Source organism: Aethalodelphis obliquidens, unplaced genomic scaffold (assembly GCF_003676395.1).
Source record: "Aethalodelphis obliquidens isolate GAN/ISIS:26980383/991018 unplaced genomic scaffold, ASM367639v1 scaffold47, whole genome shotgun sequence".
Taxonomy (NCBI): Eukaryota; Metazoa; Chordata; class Mammalia; order Artiodactyla; family Delphinidae; genus Aethalodelphis; species Aethalodelphis obliquidens.
In genome coordinates, this window is record NW_020837991.1 from 830387 (window position 1) to 846526 (window position 16140).

Consider the following 16140-nt stretch of genomic DNA (forward strand, 5'->3'; position numbering starts at 1 on the left):
GGGCCCAGCCGCTCCACGGCATGTGGGATCTTCCCGGACCGGGGCACGAACCCGTGTCCCCTGCATCGGCAGGCGGACTCTCAACCACTGCGCCACCAGGGAAGCCTCCCTCACTGTAGTTTTGATTTGCATTTCTCTAATGATTAGTTATGTTGACCTTTCATATGTTTGTTGGCACTCTGTATATCTTTTTGGAGAAATGTCTGTTTAGGTCTTCTGGCCATTTTAGGACTGGGTTGCTTGTGTTTTTGATATTGAGCTGCATGAGCTGCTTGTATAGTTTGGAGATTAATCCTTTGTCAGTTGCTTCATTTGCAAATATTTTTTCCCATTCTGAGGGTGGTCTTTTAGTCTTGTTTATGGTTTCCTTGGTTGTGCAAAAGCTTTTAAGTTTCAGTAGGTCCCATTTGTTTATTTTTGTTTCTATTTCCATTTCTCTAGGAGGTGGGTCAAAAAGGATCTTGCTGTGATTTATGTCAAAGAGTGCTCTGCCTATGTTTTCCTCTAAGAGTTTTATAGTGTCTGGACTTACATGTAGGTCTTTTCTCCATTGTGAGGTTTTTGTGTATGGTGTTATGGAGTGTTCTAATTTCATTGTTTTACATGTAGCTGTCCAGTTTTCCCAGCACCAATTACTGAAGAGGCTGTTTTTTCTCCATTGTATACTCTTGCCTCCTTTATCAAAGATAAGGTGACCATATGTGCGTGGGTTTATCTCTGGACTTTCTATCCTGTTCCATTGATCTATATTTCTGTTTTTGTGCCAGTACCATACTGTCTTGATTACTGTAGCTTTGCAGTATAGTCTGAAGTCCAGGAACCTGATTCCTCCAGCTCCATTTTTCTTTCTCAAGATTGCTTTGGATATTTGGGGTCTCTGGTGTTTCCATACAAACTGTAAAATTTTTTGTTCTAGTTCTGTGAAAAATGCTCTTGGTAGTTTGATAGTGATAGGGATGGCATTGAATCTGTAGATTTCTTTGGTAGTATAGTCATTTTCACAATGTTGATTCTTCCTATCCAAGAACATGGTATATCTCTCCATCTGTTTGTATCATCTTTAATTTTTTATATCAGTGTCTTATAGTCTTCTGCATACAGGTCTTTTGTCTCCTTAGGTAGGTTTATTCCTAGGTATTTTATTCTTTTTGTTGCAATGTTAAATGGGAGTGTTTCCTTAATTTCCCTCTCAGATTTTTCATCATTAGTGTATAGGAATGCAAGAGATTTCTGTGCATTAATTTTGTATCCTGCTACTTTTCCAAATTCATTGATTAGCTCTAGTAGTTTTCTGGTAGCATCTTTAGGATTCTCTATGTGTAGTATCATGTCATCTGCAAACAGTGACAGTTTTACTCCTTCTTTTCTGGTTTGGCTTCCTTTTATTTCTTTTTCTTCTATGATTGCTGTGGCTAAAACTTCCAAAACTATGTTGAATAAAAGTGGTGAGAGTGGGCAGCCTTGTCGTGTTCCTGATCTTAGAGAAAATGGTTTCGGTTTTTCTCCATTGAGAATGATGTTGGCTGTGGGTGTGTCATATATGGCCTTTAATATGTTGATGTAAGTTCCCTCTATACCTACTTTCTGGAGGGTTTTTATCATAAATGGGCATTAAATTTTGTTGAATGCTTTTTCTGCATCTACTGAGATTATCATATGGTTTTTATTCTTCAATTTGTTAATATGGTGTATCACATTGATTGATTTGCATATATTGAAGAATCCTGCATTCCTAGGTTAAACCCCACTTGATCATGGTGTATGATCCTTTTAATGTGCTGTTGGATTCTGTTCACTGGTATTTTGTTGAGGATTTTTGCATCTATGTTCATCAATGATATTGGCCTGTAGTTTTCTTTTTTTGTGACATCTTTGTCTGGTTTTGTTATCAAGGTGATGATGGCCTCATAGAATGAGTTTGGGAGTGTTCCTCCCTCTGTTATATTTTGGAAGAGTTTGAGAAGTATAGTTGTTAGCTCTTCTCTAAATATTTGATAGAATAGGGCTCTAGAGCCATCTGGTCCTGGGCTTTTGTTTGTTGGAAGATTTTTACTCACAGTTTCAATTTCACTGCTTGTGATTGGTCTGTTTATATTTTCTATTTCTTCGCGGTTCAGTCTCGGAAGGTTGTGCTTTTCTAAGAATTTGTTGATTTCTTCCAGGTTGTCCATTTTATTGGCATAAAGTTACTTGTAGTAATCTCTCATGATCCTTTGTATTTCTGCAGTGTCAGTTGTTACTTCTCCTTTTTCATTTCCAATTCTATTGATTTGAGTCTTCTCCATTTTTTTCTTGATGAGTCTGGCTAGTGGTTTATCAATTTTGTTTATCTTCTCAAAGAACCAGCTTATACTTCTATTGATCTTTGCTATCATTTTCTCCATTTGTTTTTCATGTATTTCGGATCTGATCTTTATGATTTCTCTCCTTCTGCTAACTTTGGGGTTTTTTGTTCTTCTTTCTCTAATTGCTTTAGGTGTAAGGTTAGGTGGTTTATTTGAGATTTTTCTTGTTTCTTGAGGTAGGATTGTATTGCTATCAACTTCCCTGTTAGAATTGGTTTTGCTGCATCCCATAGGTTTTGCTTGTCGTGTTTTCATTGTCTTTTGTTCCTAGGTATTTTTTGATTTCTTCTTTGAGTTCTTCAGTGATCTCTTGGTTATTTATTAGTGTATTGTTTAGCCTCCATGTGTTTGTATTTTTAACAGATTTTTCCTGTAATTGACATCTAGTCTTATAGCATTGTAGTTGGAAAAGATAATTGATATGATTTCAATTTTCTTAAATTTACCAAGGCTTGATTTGTTACCCAAGATATGATCTATCCTGCAGAATGTTCCATGAGCACTTGAGAAGAAAGTGTATTCTGTTGTTTTTGGATGCAATATCCTATAAATATCAATTAAGTCCATGTTGTTTAATGTGTCATTTATAGATTGTGTTTCCTTATTTATTTTCATTTTGGGTGATCTCTCCATTGGTGAAAGTAGGGTGTTAAAGTCCCCTATATGATTGTTTTACTGTCAAGTTCCCCTTTTATGGCTTTTAGCATTTGCCTTATGTATCGAGGTTCTCCTATGTTGAGTCCATAAATGTTTACAATTGTTATATCTTCTTCTTGGATTGATCCCTTGATCATTATGTAGTGTCCTTCTAAGTGTCTTGTAGTAGTCTTTATTTTAAAGTCTATTCTGTCTGATATGAGAGTTGCTACTCCAGCTTTCTTCTGATTATCATTTGCATGGAATATCCTTTTCCATCACCTCACTTTCAGTCTGTACGTGTCCCTAGGTCTGAAGTGGGTCTCTTGTAGACAGCATATATACAGGTCTTGTTTTTGTATCCATTCAGCCAGTGTATGTCTTTTGGTTTGAACATTTAATCTATTTACATTTAAGCTAATTTTAGATATGTATGTTCCTAATACCATTTTCTTAATTGTTTTGGGTTTTGTTATTGTAGGTCTTTTTCTTGTCTTGTGTTTCCTGCCCAGAGAAGTTCCTTTGGCATTTGTTGTAAAGCTGGTTTGGTGGTAGTGAATTCCCTTAGCTTTTGCTGGTCTGTAAAGGTTTTAATTTCTCCGTCGAATCTGAATGAGATCCTTGCTGTATAGAGTAATCTTGGTTTTTGGTTTTCTCTTTCATCACTTTGAATATATCCTGCCACACCTTTCTGGGTTGCAGAGTTTCTGCTGAAAGATCAGCTGTTAACCTTATGCGTATTCCCTTGTATGTTATTTGTTGCTTTTCCCTTGCTGATTTTAATATTTTTTCTTTGTATTTAATTTTTGATAGTCTGATTAATATGTGTCTTGCTGTGTTTCTCCTTGGATTTATCCTGTATGCGACTCTCTGCACTTCCTGGACTCAGTTGACTATTTCCTTTCCCGTGGTAGAGAAATTTTCAGCTATAATCTCTTCAAATATTTTCTCAATCCCTTTATCTTTTCTTCTTCTTCTGGGACCCTTATAATTCGAATGTTGGTGCATTTAATGTTGTCCCAGAGGTCTCTGAGACTCTCCTCAATTCTTTTCATTCTTTTTTCTGCTCTGCTTTAGTTATTTCCACTCTTTATCTTCCAGGTCACTTTATCCTTTCTTCTGGCTCAGTCATTCTGCTATTTATTCCTTCTAGAGAATTTTTAATTTCATTTATTGTGTTGTTCATCATTGCTTGTTTCATCTTTATTTCTTCTAGGTCCTTGTTAAATGTTTCTTCCATTTTGTCCATTCTATTTCCAAATTTTGGATCATCTTTACTATCAGTATTTTGAATTCTTTTTCAGGTAGACTGCCTATTTCCTCTTCATTTGTTAGGTCTGGTGGGATTTTATCTTGCTCCTTCATCTGCTGTGTGTTTTTCTGTCTTCTCATTTTGCTTATCTTACTGTGTTTGGGGTCTCCTTTTTGCAGGTTGCAGGTTCGTAGTTCCCGTTGTTTTTGGTGTCTGTCCCCAGTGGCTAAAGTTTGTTCAGTGGGTTGTGTAGGCTTCCTGGTTGAGGGGACTAGTGCCTGTGCTCTGGTGGATGAGGCTGGATCTTGTCTTTCTGGTGGGCAGGTCCACGTCTGGTGGTGTGTTTTGCGGTGTCTGTGGACTTATTATGATTTTAGGCAGCCTTTCTGCTAATGGGTTGGTTTGTGTTCCTGTCTTGCTAGTTGTTTGGCATAGGGTGTCCAGCACTGTAGCTTGCTGGTCATTGAGTGAAGCTGGGGCTGGTGTTGAGACGGAGATCTGTGGGAGAGTTTTGCCATTTGATATTATGTGGAGCTGGGAGGTCTCTTGTGGACCAGTGTCCTGACATTGGCTCTCCCACCTCAGAGGCACAGCACTGACTCCTGGCTGCAGCACCAAGAGCCTTTCATCCATATGGCTCAGATTAAAAGTGAGAAAAATTAGAAAGAAAGAAAGAAAGAAACAAAGAAACAAAGAAAGAAAGGAGGAAAGAAAGAAAGAAGGGAGGGAGGGAGGAAGGAAGGAGGGAAGGAAGGAAAGAAAGAAAGAAGGTAAAATAAAATAAAGTAAGATAAAATAAAATAATTAAAATAAAAAATTTTTATTTAGAAAAAAATTTTTTTCAAGAAAAAAAAAAAACAGACTGATAGACCCCTTGGACAAATGGTGGAAGCAAAGCTATACAGACAAAATCTCACACAAAAGCATACACATATGCACTCACAAAAAGAGGAAAAGGGGAAAAAATAAATCTTGCTCTGAAAGTCCACCTCCTCAATTTGGGATGATTCGTTGCCTATTCATGTATTCCACAGGAGCAGGGTACATCAAGTTGATTGTGGAGCTTTAGTCCGCTGCTTCTGAAGCTGCTGGGAGAGATTTCCCTTTCTCTTCTTTGTTCTCACAGCTCCCGGGGCTCAGCTTTGGATTTGGCCCCATCTCTGCTTGTAGGTCGCCGGAGGGCGTCTGTTCTTCGCTCAGACAGGACGGGTTTAAAAGAGCAGCTGCTTTGGGGAACCTGGCTCACTCAGGCTGGGGGGAGGGAGGGGTACGGAGTGCAGGGTGAGCCTGCAGCCGCAGAAGCCGGCATGACGTTGCAGCAGCCTGAGGCGCACCGTTCATTCCCCCAGGGAAGTTGTCCCTGGATCCCGGGACCCTGGCAGTGATGGGCTGCACAGGCTCCCTGGAAGGGGGGTTGTGGATAGTGACCTGTGCTTGCACACAGGCTTCTTTTTTTTTTTTTTTTGGGAGTAGGAGTTTAGTAATTTATTTATTTATTTTTGCTGTGTTGGGTCTTCGTTTCTGTGCAAGGGCTTTCTCTAGTTGTGGCAAGGGGGGCCACTCGCACACAGACTTCTTGGTGGCGGCCGCATCAGCCATAGCGTCTCATGCCCGTCTGTGGGGTCCGCTCTTTTAGCCGTGGCTCACGCCTGTCTCTAGAGCTCCTTTAAGCAGTGCTCTGAATCCCCTCTCCTCGCACACCAGAAAACAAAGAGGGAAGAAAAGTCTCTTGCCTCTTCGGCAGGTCCAGACTTTTCCCCAGACTCCCTCCCAGCTAGCCGTGGTGCACTAATCCCCTGCAGGATGTGTTCACGCCGCCAACACCAGTCCTCTCCCTGTGCTGTGACTGACGCCCAAGCCTCAGCTCTCAGCCCTGCCTGCCCCAGTGGGTGAGCAGACAAGCCTCTTGGGCTGGTGAGTGCCGGTCGGCACTGATCCTCTGTGCGGAGATCTCTCCACTTTGCCCTCTGCACCCCTGTTGCTGTGCTCTCCTCCGTGGCTCTGAAGCTTTCCCCCTCCGCCACCCACAGTCTCCGCCCATGAACGGGCTTCCTAGTGTGTGGAAACCCTTCCTCCTTCACAGCTCCCTCTCATGGGTGCAGGTCCCATCCCTATTCTTTTGTCTCTGTTTTTTCTTTTTTCTTTTCCCTACCCAGGTATATGGGGTCTTTCTTGCCTTTTGGGAGGTCTGAGGTCTTCTGCCAGCGTTCAGCAGGTGTTCTGTAGGAGTTGTTCCATGTGTAGATGTTTTTCTGGTGTATCTGTGGGGTGGAATGTGATTTCTATGTCTTACTCTTCCGCCATCTTCCCCTCGTCCCCCCATTTTGTTTATTTTTGTCCTCTCTCTTTTCTTCTTGGTGAGCCTGGCTATAGATTTGTCAATATTTTTCCTCTTTTCAAAAACCAGCTCTTGGTTTTATTGATCTATTTTATTGTTTTTATGATCTCTATTTTATTTCCTCTTTGATCTTTATTATTTCCTCCTGCTGACTTTGGGTTTTGTTTGTTCTTCTTTTAGGTGGTAGGTTAGGTTGTTTATTTGAGATGTTTCTTGGGGAAGGCCTGTATCATTATGAACTTTCCTCTTAGAACTGCTTTTGCTACATCCCATAGATTTTGTAAAGTGTGTTTTCATTTTCGTTTGTCTTGTTATTTTCTTATTTCTTCTTTGATTTCATCATTGACCCAGTGTTTTTTTTTTCTTAGTAGCATGTTGTTTAGTCTCCATGTGTTCCTTCATTTCCTGTTTTTTTTTCTGTAGTTGATTTCTAGTTTTATACCACTGTGGTTAGGAAAGAACTTGAAATAATTTTCATCTTCTTAAATTTTTTGAGGCTTGTATTGTGACCTAGTACATGGTCTATCTTAGAGAACATTCCATGTGTGCTTGAAAAGTATGTGTATTCTGCGTTTTTTTGGATGTAGTGTCCTGTAGGTATCAATTAAGTCCATGTGTTCTATTGTGTCATTTAGGGCCTCTGTTGCCTTATGGATTTTCTGTCTGGATGATTGTCTATTGCTGTCAGTGGGGTGTTAAATTCCCCTAATATTATTGCGTTATTTACAGTTTTTCCCTTTATGTCTGTTAGTGTTTGCTTTGTATATTTAGGTGTTTCTCTATTGGATGCGTATGTTAATGAGTGTAATATCCTCTTCTTGTATTGATCCCTTTACCATTATATAATGCCCTTATTTGCCTTTTGTTATAACTTTGTTTTAAAGTCTATTTTGTCCAATGAATATTGCTATCTCTGCTTTCTTGTAATGAACTATATTTTTTTCTTGTAATGAAATATATTTCTTTGCATGAAATATACTTTTTCATCTCCTCACTTTTAGTCTGTGTGTGTCTTTCACCCTGAAGTGAGTCTGTTGAAAGCATCATATTGTAAGTGCTTTTTTTTTTTTTCCTTTTTTAAATCCAATATGCTCCTCTGTGTCTTTTGATGGGAACATTTAGTCCAGTGACATTTAAAGTAATTATTGATAGGTATGTACTTATTGCCATTTTAATCCTTCATTTCCAGTTGCTTTTGCTGTTCTTCTTTGTTCATTTCTTCTTCATTTTGTTTTTCCTTTTGATTTTCTTTTGTAGTATCTTTGAGTTCTTTTCTTTTTGGTTTTTGTGAATCAATATATGTTTTTGATTTGTGGTTACCATGAAGTTCAAGTATGTTTACCCATAACTATATCTACTTGCTTTAAATTTATAATCTTTCAAGTTCAAACATATTCTAAAAGATATACATTTTTGTACTCTCTTCCCCACATTTTGTGTATTTGTTGTCCTATTTTACATCTTCATGTTTATCCTTTTCCTGTTTATTGTAGTTATAATCCCTTTTATGGTTTTTAAATTGTTTTCTAATCTACCTACTGGCTTATTTACATGATCTTCAATCCTTACTATATATTTGCCTTTCCTAATGGAATTTTCCCTTTCCTATGGATTCTTGCTTCTTTTCTATTTAGAGAAGATATTTCAATATTTCTTTTTGGATAGGTTTAGTATTGATGAGTTCTTTTAGATTTTGCTTGTCTGAGAAATTCTTAGTTTCTTCTTCTAATCTAAATGATAAGGTTGCTGGGTAGAGTATCCTAGGTTGCAAGTTTTTCCCTGGCAGGACTTTAAATATATCATGCCACTCCTTTCTGGCCTACAAAGTTTCTCCAGAGAAATCAACTGATAACCTTATAGGGGTTCCCTTGTAACTGACTCTTTGTTTTTCTCTTGCTGCCTCAGAATCTTCTTTTTGTCTTTAATTTTTGCCATTTTAATTATGATGTGTCTTGGTGTGGGTCTGTTTGGGTTCATCTTGTTTGGGACCTTCTGTGCTTCCTGTAACTGGATATCCATTTTCTTCTTAAGGTTTGGGAAGTTTTCAGCCATAATTTCTTCAAATACATTCAATCCCTTTCTCTCTCTCTCATTCTTCTTGAATTCTTATTATGCATAGCTTGGCATGGTTTATATTATCCCATAGATCTTGTATGTTGCTTTCATTTTTTAAATTTATCTTTCTGTCTGCTGTTCTGATTGGATGATTTCCATTATTTTATCTTCCAGATAACTTATGTGTTCTTCTGTGTCATTTAGTCTGCTATTCATTATTTCTAGATTGGTTTTTAATCTCAGTAACGGAATTGTCTATTTTTGACTAGTTCATCTTTATAGTTTCTAGTTCCTTGTTACAGTGATCTGCATTCTATTGAAAATATTTCTTAATTCAGTTAGTATTTTTCTTACCACCTTTTTGAACTTGACACCTGGTAGGCTGATGAACTTTGTATCATTATTTACTTTTTCAGGGGATTTCTCTTGCTCCTTTAATTTGGAGTACTTCCTCTGACTTTTTACTTTCTCTGTCTATATGAATTTAGGAGAAATAGTTATCTACTCTGGTCTTGAATAGGTGTTTTTATGTGGGAGTTTCCCTGTGTAGACTGTGTATGTCCAATGTCTTTGGTGGGAGGTCTGGTTTTGATATGGATGCAAGCTTTGTTTTTCCTCAGGGTGTGCTAGCCAATATTCCCTTGATAGTGTGTGTGGTTGGTGTTGGGGGATATAAAGTCTGTATAGGATGTGAGGTGGGACTTCCTCTCTGCTCTGTGCCTGTTGCCCCCCTGTCCAGGGTGTGGTCTGCTCCCCAGTGTTGGAGTAGAAGCCCTGAGGGTCAGTTCAATCAGGTTCTGTTGCCCTTGAGTACATGGCCTGCCCCAAAGGAGGTAATTTCTGGAGCAAGTAAGGCCCTTGCAGTCACAGAGGATCTATGTGCCACATGTGTAGGAAGCCACGGTTCTGCTCAGAAACAGCCCAACGTACCATCCATTCCCCTATTGTGTTCATCCCAGATCTAGTGCAAGACTGTGGTATAGAGTAGGCTGGGGCTACTGAGACCTAGAGGTGGCTGCATTGCTGCCTGAGACCTAGACTTTCTCTGTGATAGTCTTCTCCCAGGACCTGTCTGTCCCAGATCCAGTGCTAAGCTGAGGTGTGGATTTGGTGGAACCAGGGCCCTCTCACTGGGAGACAAACCTCTGCATGCTCCTGTGGCACCACCTCCGTGCCTATTTCTTTGTGTGGCTTGTGTTGTTGAAAATGGGACATTTGAATATTATAATATGGTAATTCTTCCTTGGCCCTTTTCCCAGAGTTTGCTGTTTTTATTTTGAATTGCTGAAGGCTGTAGTAGTCCATTTGTTTTGTGACTTTCCCAAACTATTTTTGCATAGGCTATATTTCTTGTCATCCATGGTCACTGAATTCTCTGTTCCTTAGTGTGTTCACCTAGTGTTTTTACAGAGATTTCCTTGAAAGTCAGGAGCTAAAAATCAAAACTAAATAAATAAATACAACAATAGCAAAAGCTAAATCTTAGCTTTAATAGTTTCTGCTTGTTTGGGGATATTTCTATAGAAGATAAGAGCTTAGAACTGCCTATCCACCATTTTGCTGATGTCACTCTGACATCTTCCTTCTTAAGTGCTCTGTCCTTGGATGTATTTTTACCTTTGTCTTGAATGCCCTTTCCCTCTTTACCTGGAAAGCTATATGCAACCTCTAAGATATTGCCTGAATATCACCTTCTTTGTGAAACTTTATTTCAGCCACCACATTGTTACTCTCTCTGGCTGCTCCCTAACTGCTTGTATGTACACACACTGTTACATTCAGTACAACTGTTTACCTATAGATGTGTGTTCTCCACTGGATGGTAAACCTTTTGAAATCCACATGGTATCTTGCTTATATTTCCATCCATAACCCTTATGCTCAGAACCTGGCACATAACAGGCATCCAAGAGTGGCATATAGAAGAGCTTAAAGGGGCACGCAGTGAGGATGAGATGAATAGGAGTATCCTCTGACGTGTAAGAAGACTGGTCTTTCAAGAGTATGGAACTGGGTACACTTTGGAAAACAGAAATTAGGAAGGATAGTAGTAGACAAGGGGTAATTAGAATATACATATTCAAATTCTGTAGGTCATATGCAATAACTATTGTTTTCCAGAAGATAATTTATATTTATGCCCTCAAAGGTAAAATAAGGGTAATAAAAAATTGGAATCAGCACATAAAATTTTAATATTATTTTAAATGAAAGGTGGAGGATTGTCAAGAATTGTTGGTTGACAGGATACTTGATTCACCCAGATAATTCTTATTCAAGAGATTTTTTCCCTCAAATATGTAAACAATTGAAGTCTCAATGCTTTTCTTTTTGTAATGAATAGTTTTCTGCTTCTCCTTGGTGAACTTCTCTATCTTTCTGGTGGACAACAGTAACCTCTAACTTTTGAAGGTGTAATGGTTTACTGAAAACCATACACAGAAATATCTATTAAATACACTGTTACAAGCAAGCACAAATCAGTTTGTGCAACCTGTTTCATTAACCTGATGATGTTATAATTATTTGAACTTTTAGTTCACTTTGCAAGAAACATTAACAATGAACCCAAAGATGGCAAATATTCTAGTAAAATTCTGTGAGCCTTAGAGTTGGCATCAGACACAGAATGATTAGAGATGAAGTGTCGGGCCCTCTCCCTGATGAAGAGCAGAGCAGGCATCACGCCAAAAGTTTTTTTAGACCTCTTTGAAGTCCCTCCCTCCTGACTCTCCCAGCACCTCTCTCCACAGGCAGTCTTTGATTTGATTTCAGTCACTATTGATCAGATGTGGGGAAGCTTTTGTAAAGGGCTAGAGGTAGTAAATATTTGAGGCTATGTAGGCCATACACTCTGTTATAAACACTCAACACTGCAGCTGTAGTGTTAAAGCAGCCATAGAAAATGTGTAAATGAATGATTGTGTTGTGTTCCAATAAAAATTATTTATAAAAACAGGCAGCAGGCCAGATTTGACCCATGGGCTGTAGTTTGTCAGAGCCTGCTATTTGCATTTTCTAGAGGTTTATATAAAAAATTGTATATGGGGACTTCCCTGGTGGCACAGTGGATAAGACTCTGTGTTCCCAATGCAGTGGGTCTGGGTTCAATCCCTGGTTAGGGAACTAGATCCCACATGCATGCCACAACTGAGTTCACATGCCACAACTAAGGAACCCACATGCTGCAACTAAGGAGCTGGTGAGCCACAATTAAGGAGCCCACAAGCTACAACTAAGGAGCCTGCCTGCTGCAACTAAGACCCAGCACAACCAAATAAAATTGTATATGCAGTATTTTTTGGTCTGACTTCTTTCACTCAGCATAACTGTTATAAGATTTATCCATGTGGCAGTGTACATCAGTAGTCCATCCTTTTTATTGCTGAGTAGTATTCTATGGTTTGACTATGCCACAATTTATACATCCATTCACCTATTGATGAATATTGGATAGTTTGACTTGACTATGACAATGAAAACTGCAGTGAATATTTGTGTTCGATTGTTTGTATCATCATATACTTTAATTTTTCTTGGGATAATACCTAAAAGTGTAATGGTTAGAACATGTAGTGGATTTATGAATAACGTTTTTGAAAACTACCAAACTGTTTCCCAAAGTGGTTATACCATCTTACAATTCTACCAGCAGTGTATGAGATTTCCAGTTCCTCCATATCCTTGTCAACACTTAGTTTGGTTGATCTTTTTGACTTTATACATTCTAAGGTACATAGTGAAATGTCATGTGGTTTTACTTTGCATTTCCCTGGTGACTAGTGATATTCAACATCTTTTCATGTGCTTGTTTGCCATCCTTTTATCTTCTTTGGTGAGGTGTCTGTTCAAACTATTCCCCATTTTAATTGGGTTGTTTACTCATTTTTGAGTTTTGAGAATTCAGAAAATGCATTCTAGATATGAATCCTAGATGATTTACAGATATTTTCTCCTATTTCAGGCTTGTCTGATTTTTCTTAACAGTTACTTGAAAAGCAGGAATTTATTATTTTGATAAAGTCCAATTTATGAAAATTTTCTTTTATGGACACATGCTTTTAGTGTATCTAAGAAAACTCCCCTGAGATCAAAGAAGTTTTTGCCTATGTTTATTCTAGAAGTTTTAAAGTTATAAATTTTACATTTAGGCTTATTGTCCATGTAGTTAACTTTCATCTATGATTTAATAAACCGATCAAAGTAAAAAAAATTTTGCTTCTGAATATCCAATTGTTTCAGCACCATTTATGGAAAAAATTAGTTTCTTCACTGAACTATTGTTGAACTTTTCTTGCAAATCAGATGATCTTTAACTTGTGGGTGTATTTCTGGACTCTCCACTGATCAGTTTGACTATATTTATGTAATACACTGTTTTGATGACCATAACTTTAAAATAAGTCTTGAAGTGAGGTAATGTATGTTCTCCAATTTTGTCCTTCTTTTTCAAGATTGTATTGGCTATTCTACGTCATTTGAATTTCCATATGAATTCTGGGATTTCTACAAAATATTCTTAGGAAAAACTAAAGGAGACCTTAATATATGGAGACATATACCACATTAATAGATAAGAAGACTGTATATTGTTAAAATGCCAGTTCTTCCCAAAGTAATCTATACATGGTCCCTCAAAGGTGTCCACATTATAATTCCTGATGTTAATACCTGTGTATGTTATGTTACATGATAGAAGGGACTTTGCAGGTAAAATTAAGGTTATAAACCTTAAAATAGGGAAATTTTCCTGGATTATCCAGGTGTGCCCAATGTAATGCTATAGACCCTTAAAATGGAAGTGGAAAAGAGGAGAGTCAGTTAGAGACATGCAACAGCAGAAGAAACAGGAGAGATTTGAATTGTGAGAGTGACTTGACTTGACCCACCATTGCTGGATTTGAAGATGGAGGAAAGGGATCATGAGCTAGGGAATGTGGGTGGCCTCTAGAAGCTGAGAACAACTCCTGGGTGCCAGCAAGTGAGGAAATGGAGACCTCAGTTTGAATTGAATTATGTCTACAACCCAAATAAGCAGGGAAACAGTTTTTGTCCTGAAGCCTCCAGAAAGGAATGCAGCCTGCCAAAACCTTGCCTTTGTTTTGAAGCTCTAACTAGAGGCCCAACCAAGCTCATCATACTTCTGACCTATGAAAACTGTGATATAATAAGGAGGTGCTATTTCAAGCCACTACATTTGTAGTAATTTGTTATGGAACCTATAGAAAACTAGTACTCTTTTTATGCCTGTATAATCTATAGCCATATCACTGATCTTATTCTTGATATTAACATTTTTCCCCTTTGTCTTTTTGTCCTATTTAGACTGGCTAAGTTTTATCAATCTTCTTGATCTCCTAAAAGAACCAAGTTTTGGTATCATTGCTTTTCTCTAATATTTTTCTATTTCATTTATTTCTGATCCAGCACATTTTTATTCTACTTATTTTGAGTTTTATTTGCTCTACTCAGAAAAAATATTTGTTTAGCCTATTTGAACAAAATCTTCACAAAAGAACATATATGGATGACAGATAAGTACATGAAAAGATGCTCAACATCATTAGTCACTAGAGAAATACAATTTGAAATCACAATGAGATACCATTTCATACCCACTGTAATGTCAAAAATCAAAAAAGTTAAGTGTTGAAAATATGGAGAAACTGGAATTCTCATATACTAGTGGTGGGATTGTAAAATGTTACAACCATTTTGGGAAACAGTCTCACAGTTTCTTAAAACATAAATATTCCATAATACCAGCCTATTATATGATCCAACCATTCCATTCCTAGATATTGACCCAAGGGAACTGAAAGCATAATGTACATATAGATAATTTATATGAAAGTTCATAGCACATTCATCTGTAATAGCCAAACACTGGAAGCAGTGCAAATGTCCATCAAGGTGAATGAGTATGTACATTGTGGCATAGCCATACCATGCCATACTAAACAATAAAGAAGAACGACTATTGGTCCACACACCAACACTGAAGAATCTTAAAATAATTGTGCTGAATGGAAGCAGTCAGATAAAAAATACATACTAGGGGCTTCCCTGGTGGCGCAGTGGTTGAGAGTCCACCTGCCGATGCAGGGGACACGGGTTCATACCCCGGCCCGGGAAGATCCCACATGCCGGGGAGCAGCTAGGCCCGTGAGCCATGGCCGCTGAGCCTGCGCGTCCGGAGCCTGTGCTCTGCAACGGGAGAGGCCACAACAGTGAGACGCCTGCGTACCGCAAAAAACAAACAAACAAAAAAACTATATGATTACATTTAAGAAAAGAGATGAATGGTTTCCTGGGGTGGGGTCTGGTGACAGGAGGCGGGAGAGGGAGAAAAGAACATGGGCATGAGTAAACTGCTGGTGTGGTGGATATATTCATTATCCTGCTTGTTGTGTTGGTTTCTTTGGTATATACATTACCCAAAATACAAATTGTACGTTTTAAGCATGTTCAGTTTGCAGAATATCAATTATCTTCAATTTAAGAAAGCAATCCGAAGATGAAGAATTAGTGTTTTAACAATTGAACTACATCTATAACTCTGTTTATTTGTTTTTCAGGGTGGATTGCTATTCTGGGTGCCATCTGGTTGCTAATTTTAGCTGATATCCATGATTTTGAGATAATTCTACACAGAGTAGAATGGGCAACGCTTCTATTCTTTGCAGCACTCTTTGTTCTGATGGAGGTAAGACTTTAGTTGAACTTTTGCAATATGATCTTGTCTGATTTTTAGATTTCACATTTTGTTTAGTGAATGAAGAAAGCCCAAAGTCTGTAAGTCTTTCTACATATTCACTAAGTGGAAAATTATGGGGGTTGAAATTAGACTATTTTAAGTTAAATCAACTTTTATCTCAGGCACCTAAATATTATTTAATAAATTGATTTATTTGGTTGCTGTTTTTTTCTTGAATAATGTTTGTGGTTCATAAACTTGTTCTAATTTCATTTGTTACAAAGTACAGTAGAATTTACTCTAATTTTGGGGCAAAATGACTTGTTACAGAAAGTACAGGGAAATGTTATTTTGATGATCTATTCCATTTTGTGTAATATTTAAGTAAATATTCTGTTATGATGGAAAAGACTACATCAAAGAAAAGGATGAATAATATGTATTGCTTTATTTAGTTATAATTGTTGTTACAAAATTATTCACAATACTTTTTAATCTTGAGACTTCATTTATAAACTTCTGTCCTCCTCAAATGCAAAGCTTTACTGATGTACAAGACTACTACTCCCCAAAGGATCCAAATGTTTCACATTAATTACCTTAATTAATTACCTTAATTTATTGATGACAGACCCATTCAATATTCATTATTCTCTTGATTCAGACTTTGGCTTTTTTTCCCTAATTTTTTAAAAACAGGTCCCTTGAATCATTGAAATCTATGTCTTTAACTCATAATGGATTGCATAGATGTGTAATCAAATGACTCACATAGGCCCTACAAATATGTCAGGGAGTCATGAATCATATTCTACTT

At 37.7% G+C, this 16140-nt stretch overlaps 1 protein-coding gene across 5 annotated transcripts in view; it reads left to right on the forward strand.

Annotated features, from left to right (window-relative positions):
• OCA2 (OCA2 melanosomal transmembrane protein) overlaps window positions 1-16140 on the forward strand; it is a 257199-nt gene that overhangs the window by 171149 nt on the left and 69910 nt on the right. For all 5 annotated transcript variants that reach the window (XM_027082471.1, XM_027082468.1, XM_027082473.1 and 2 more), the window contains one exon: window positions 15205-15332. In XM_027082471.1, the coding sequence (XP_026938272.1) occupies window positions 15205-15332 (128 nt within the window). The remainder of the gene's footprint in view (window positions 1-15204; window positions 15333-16140) is intronic.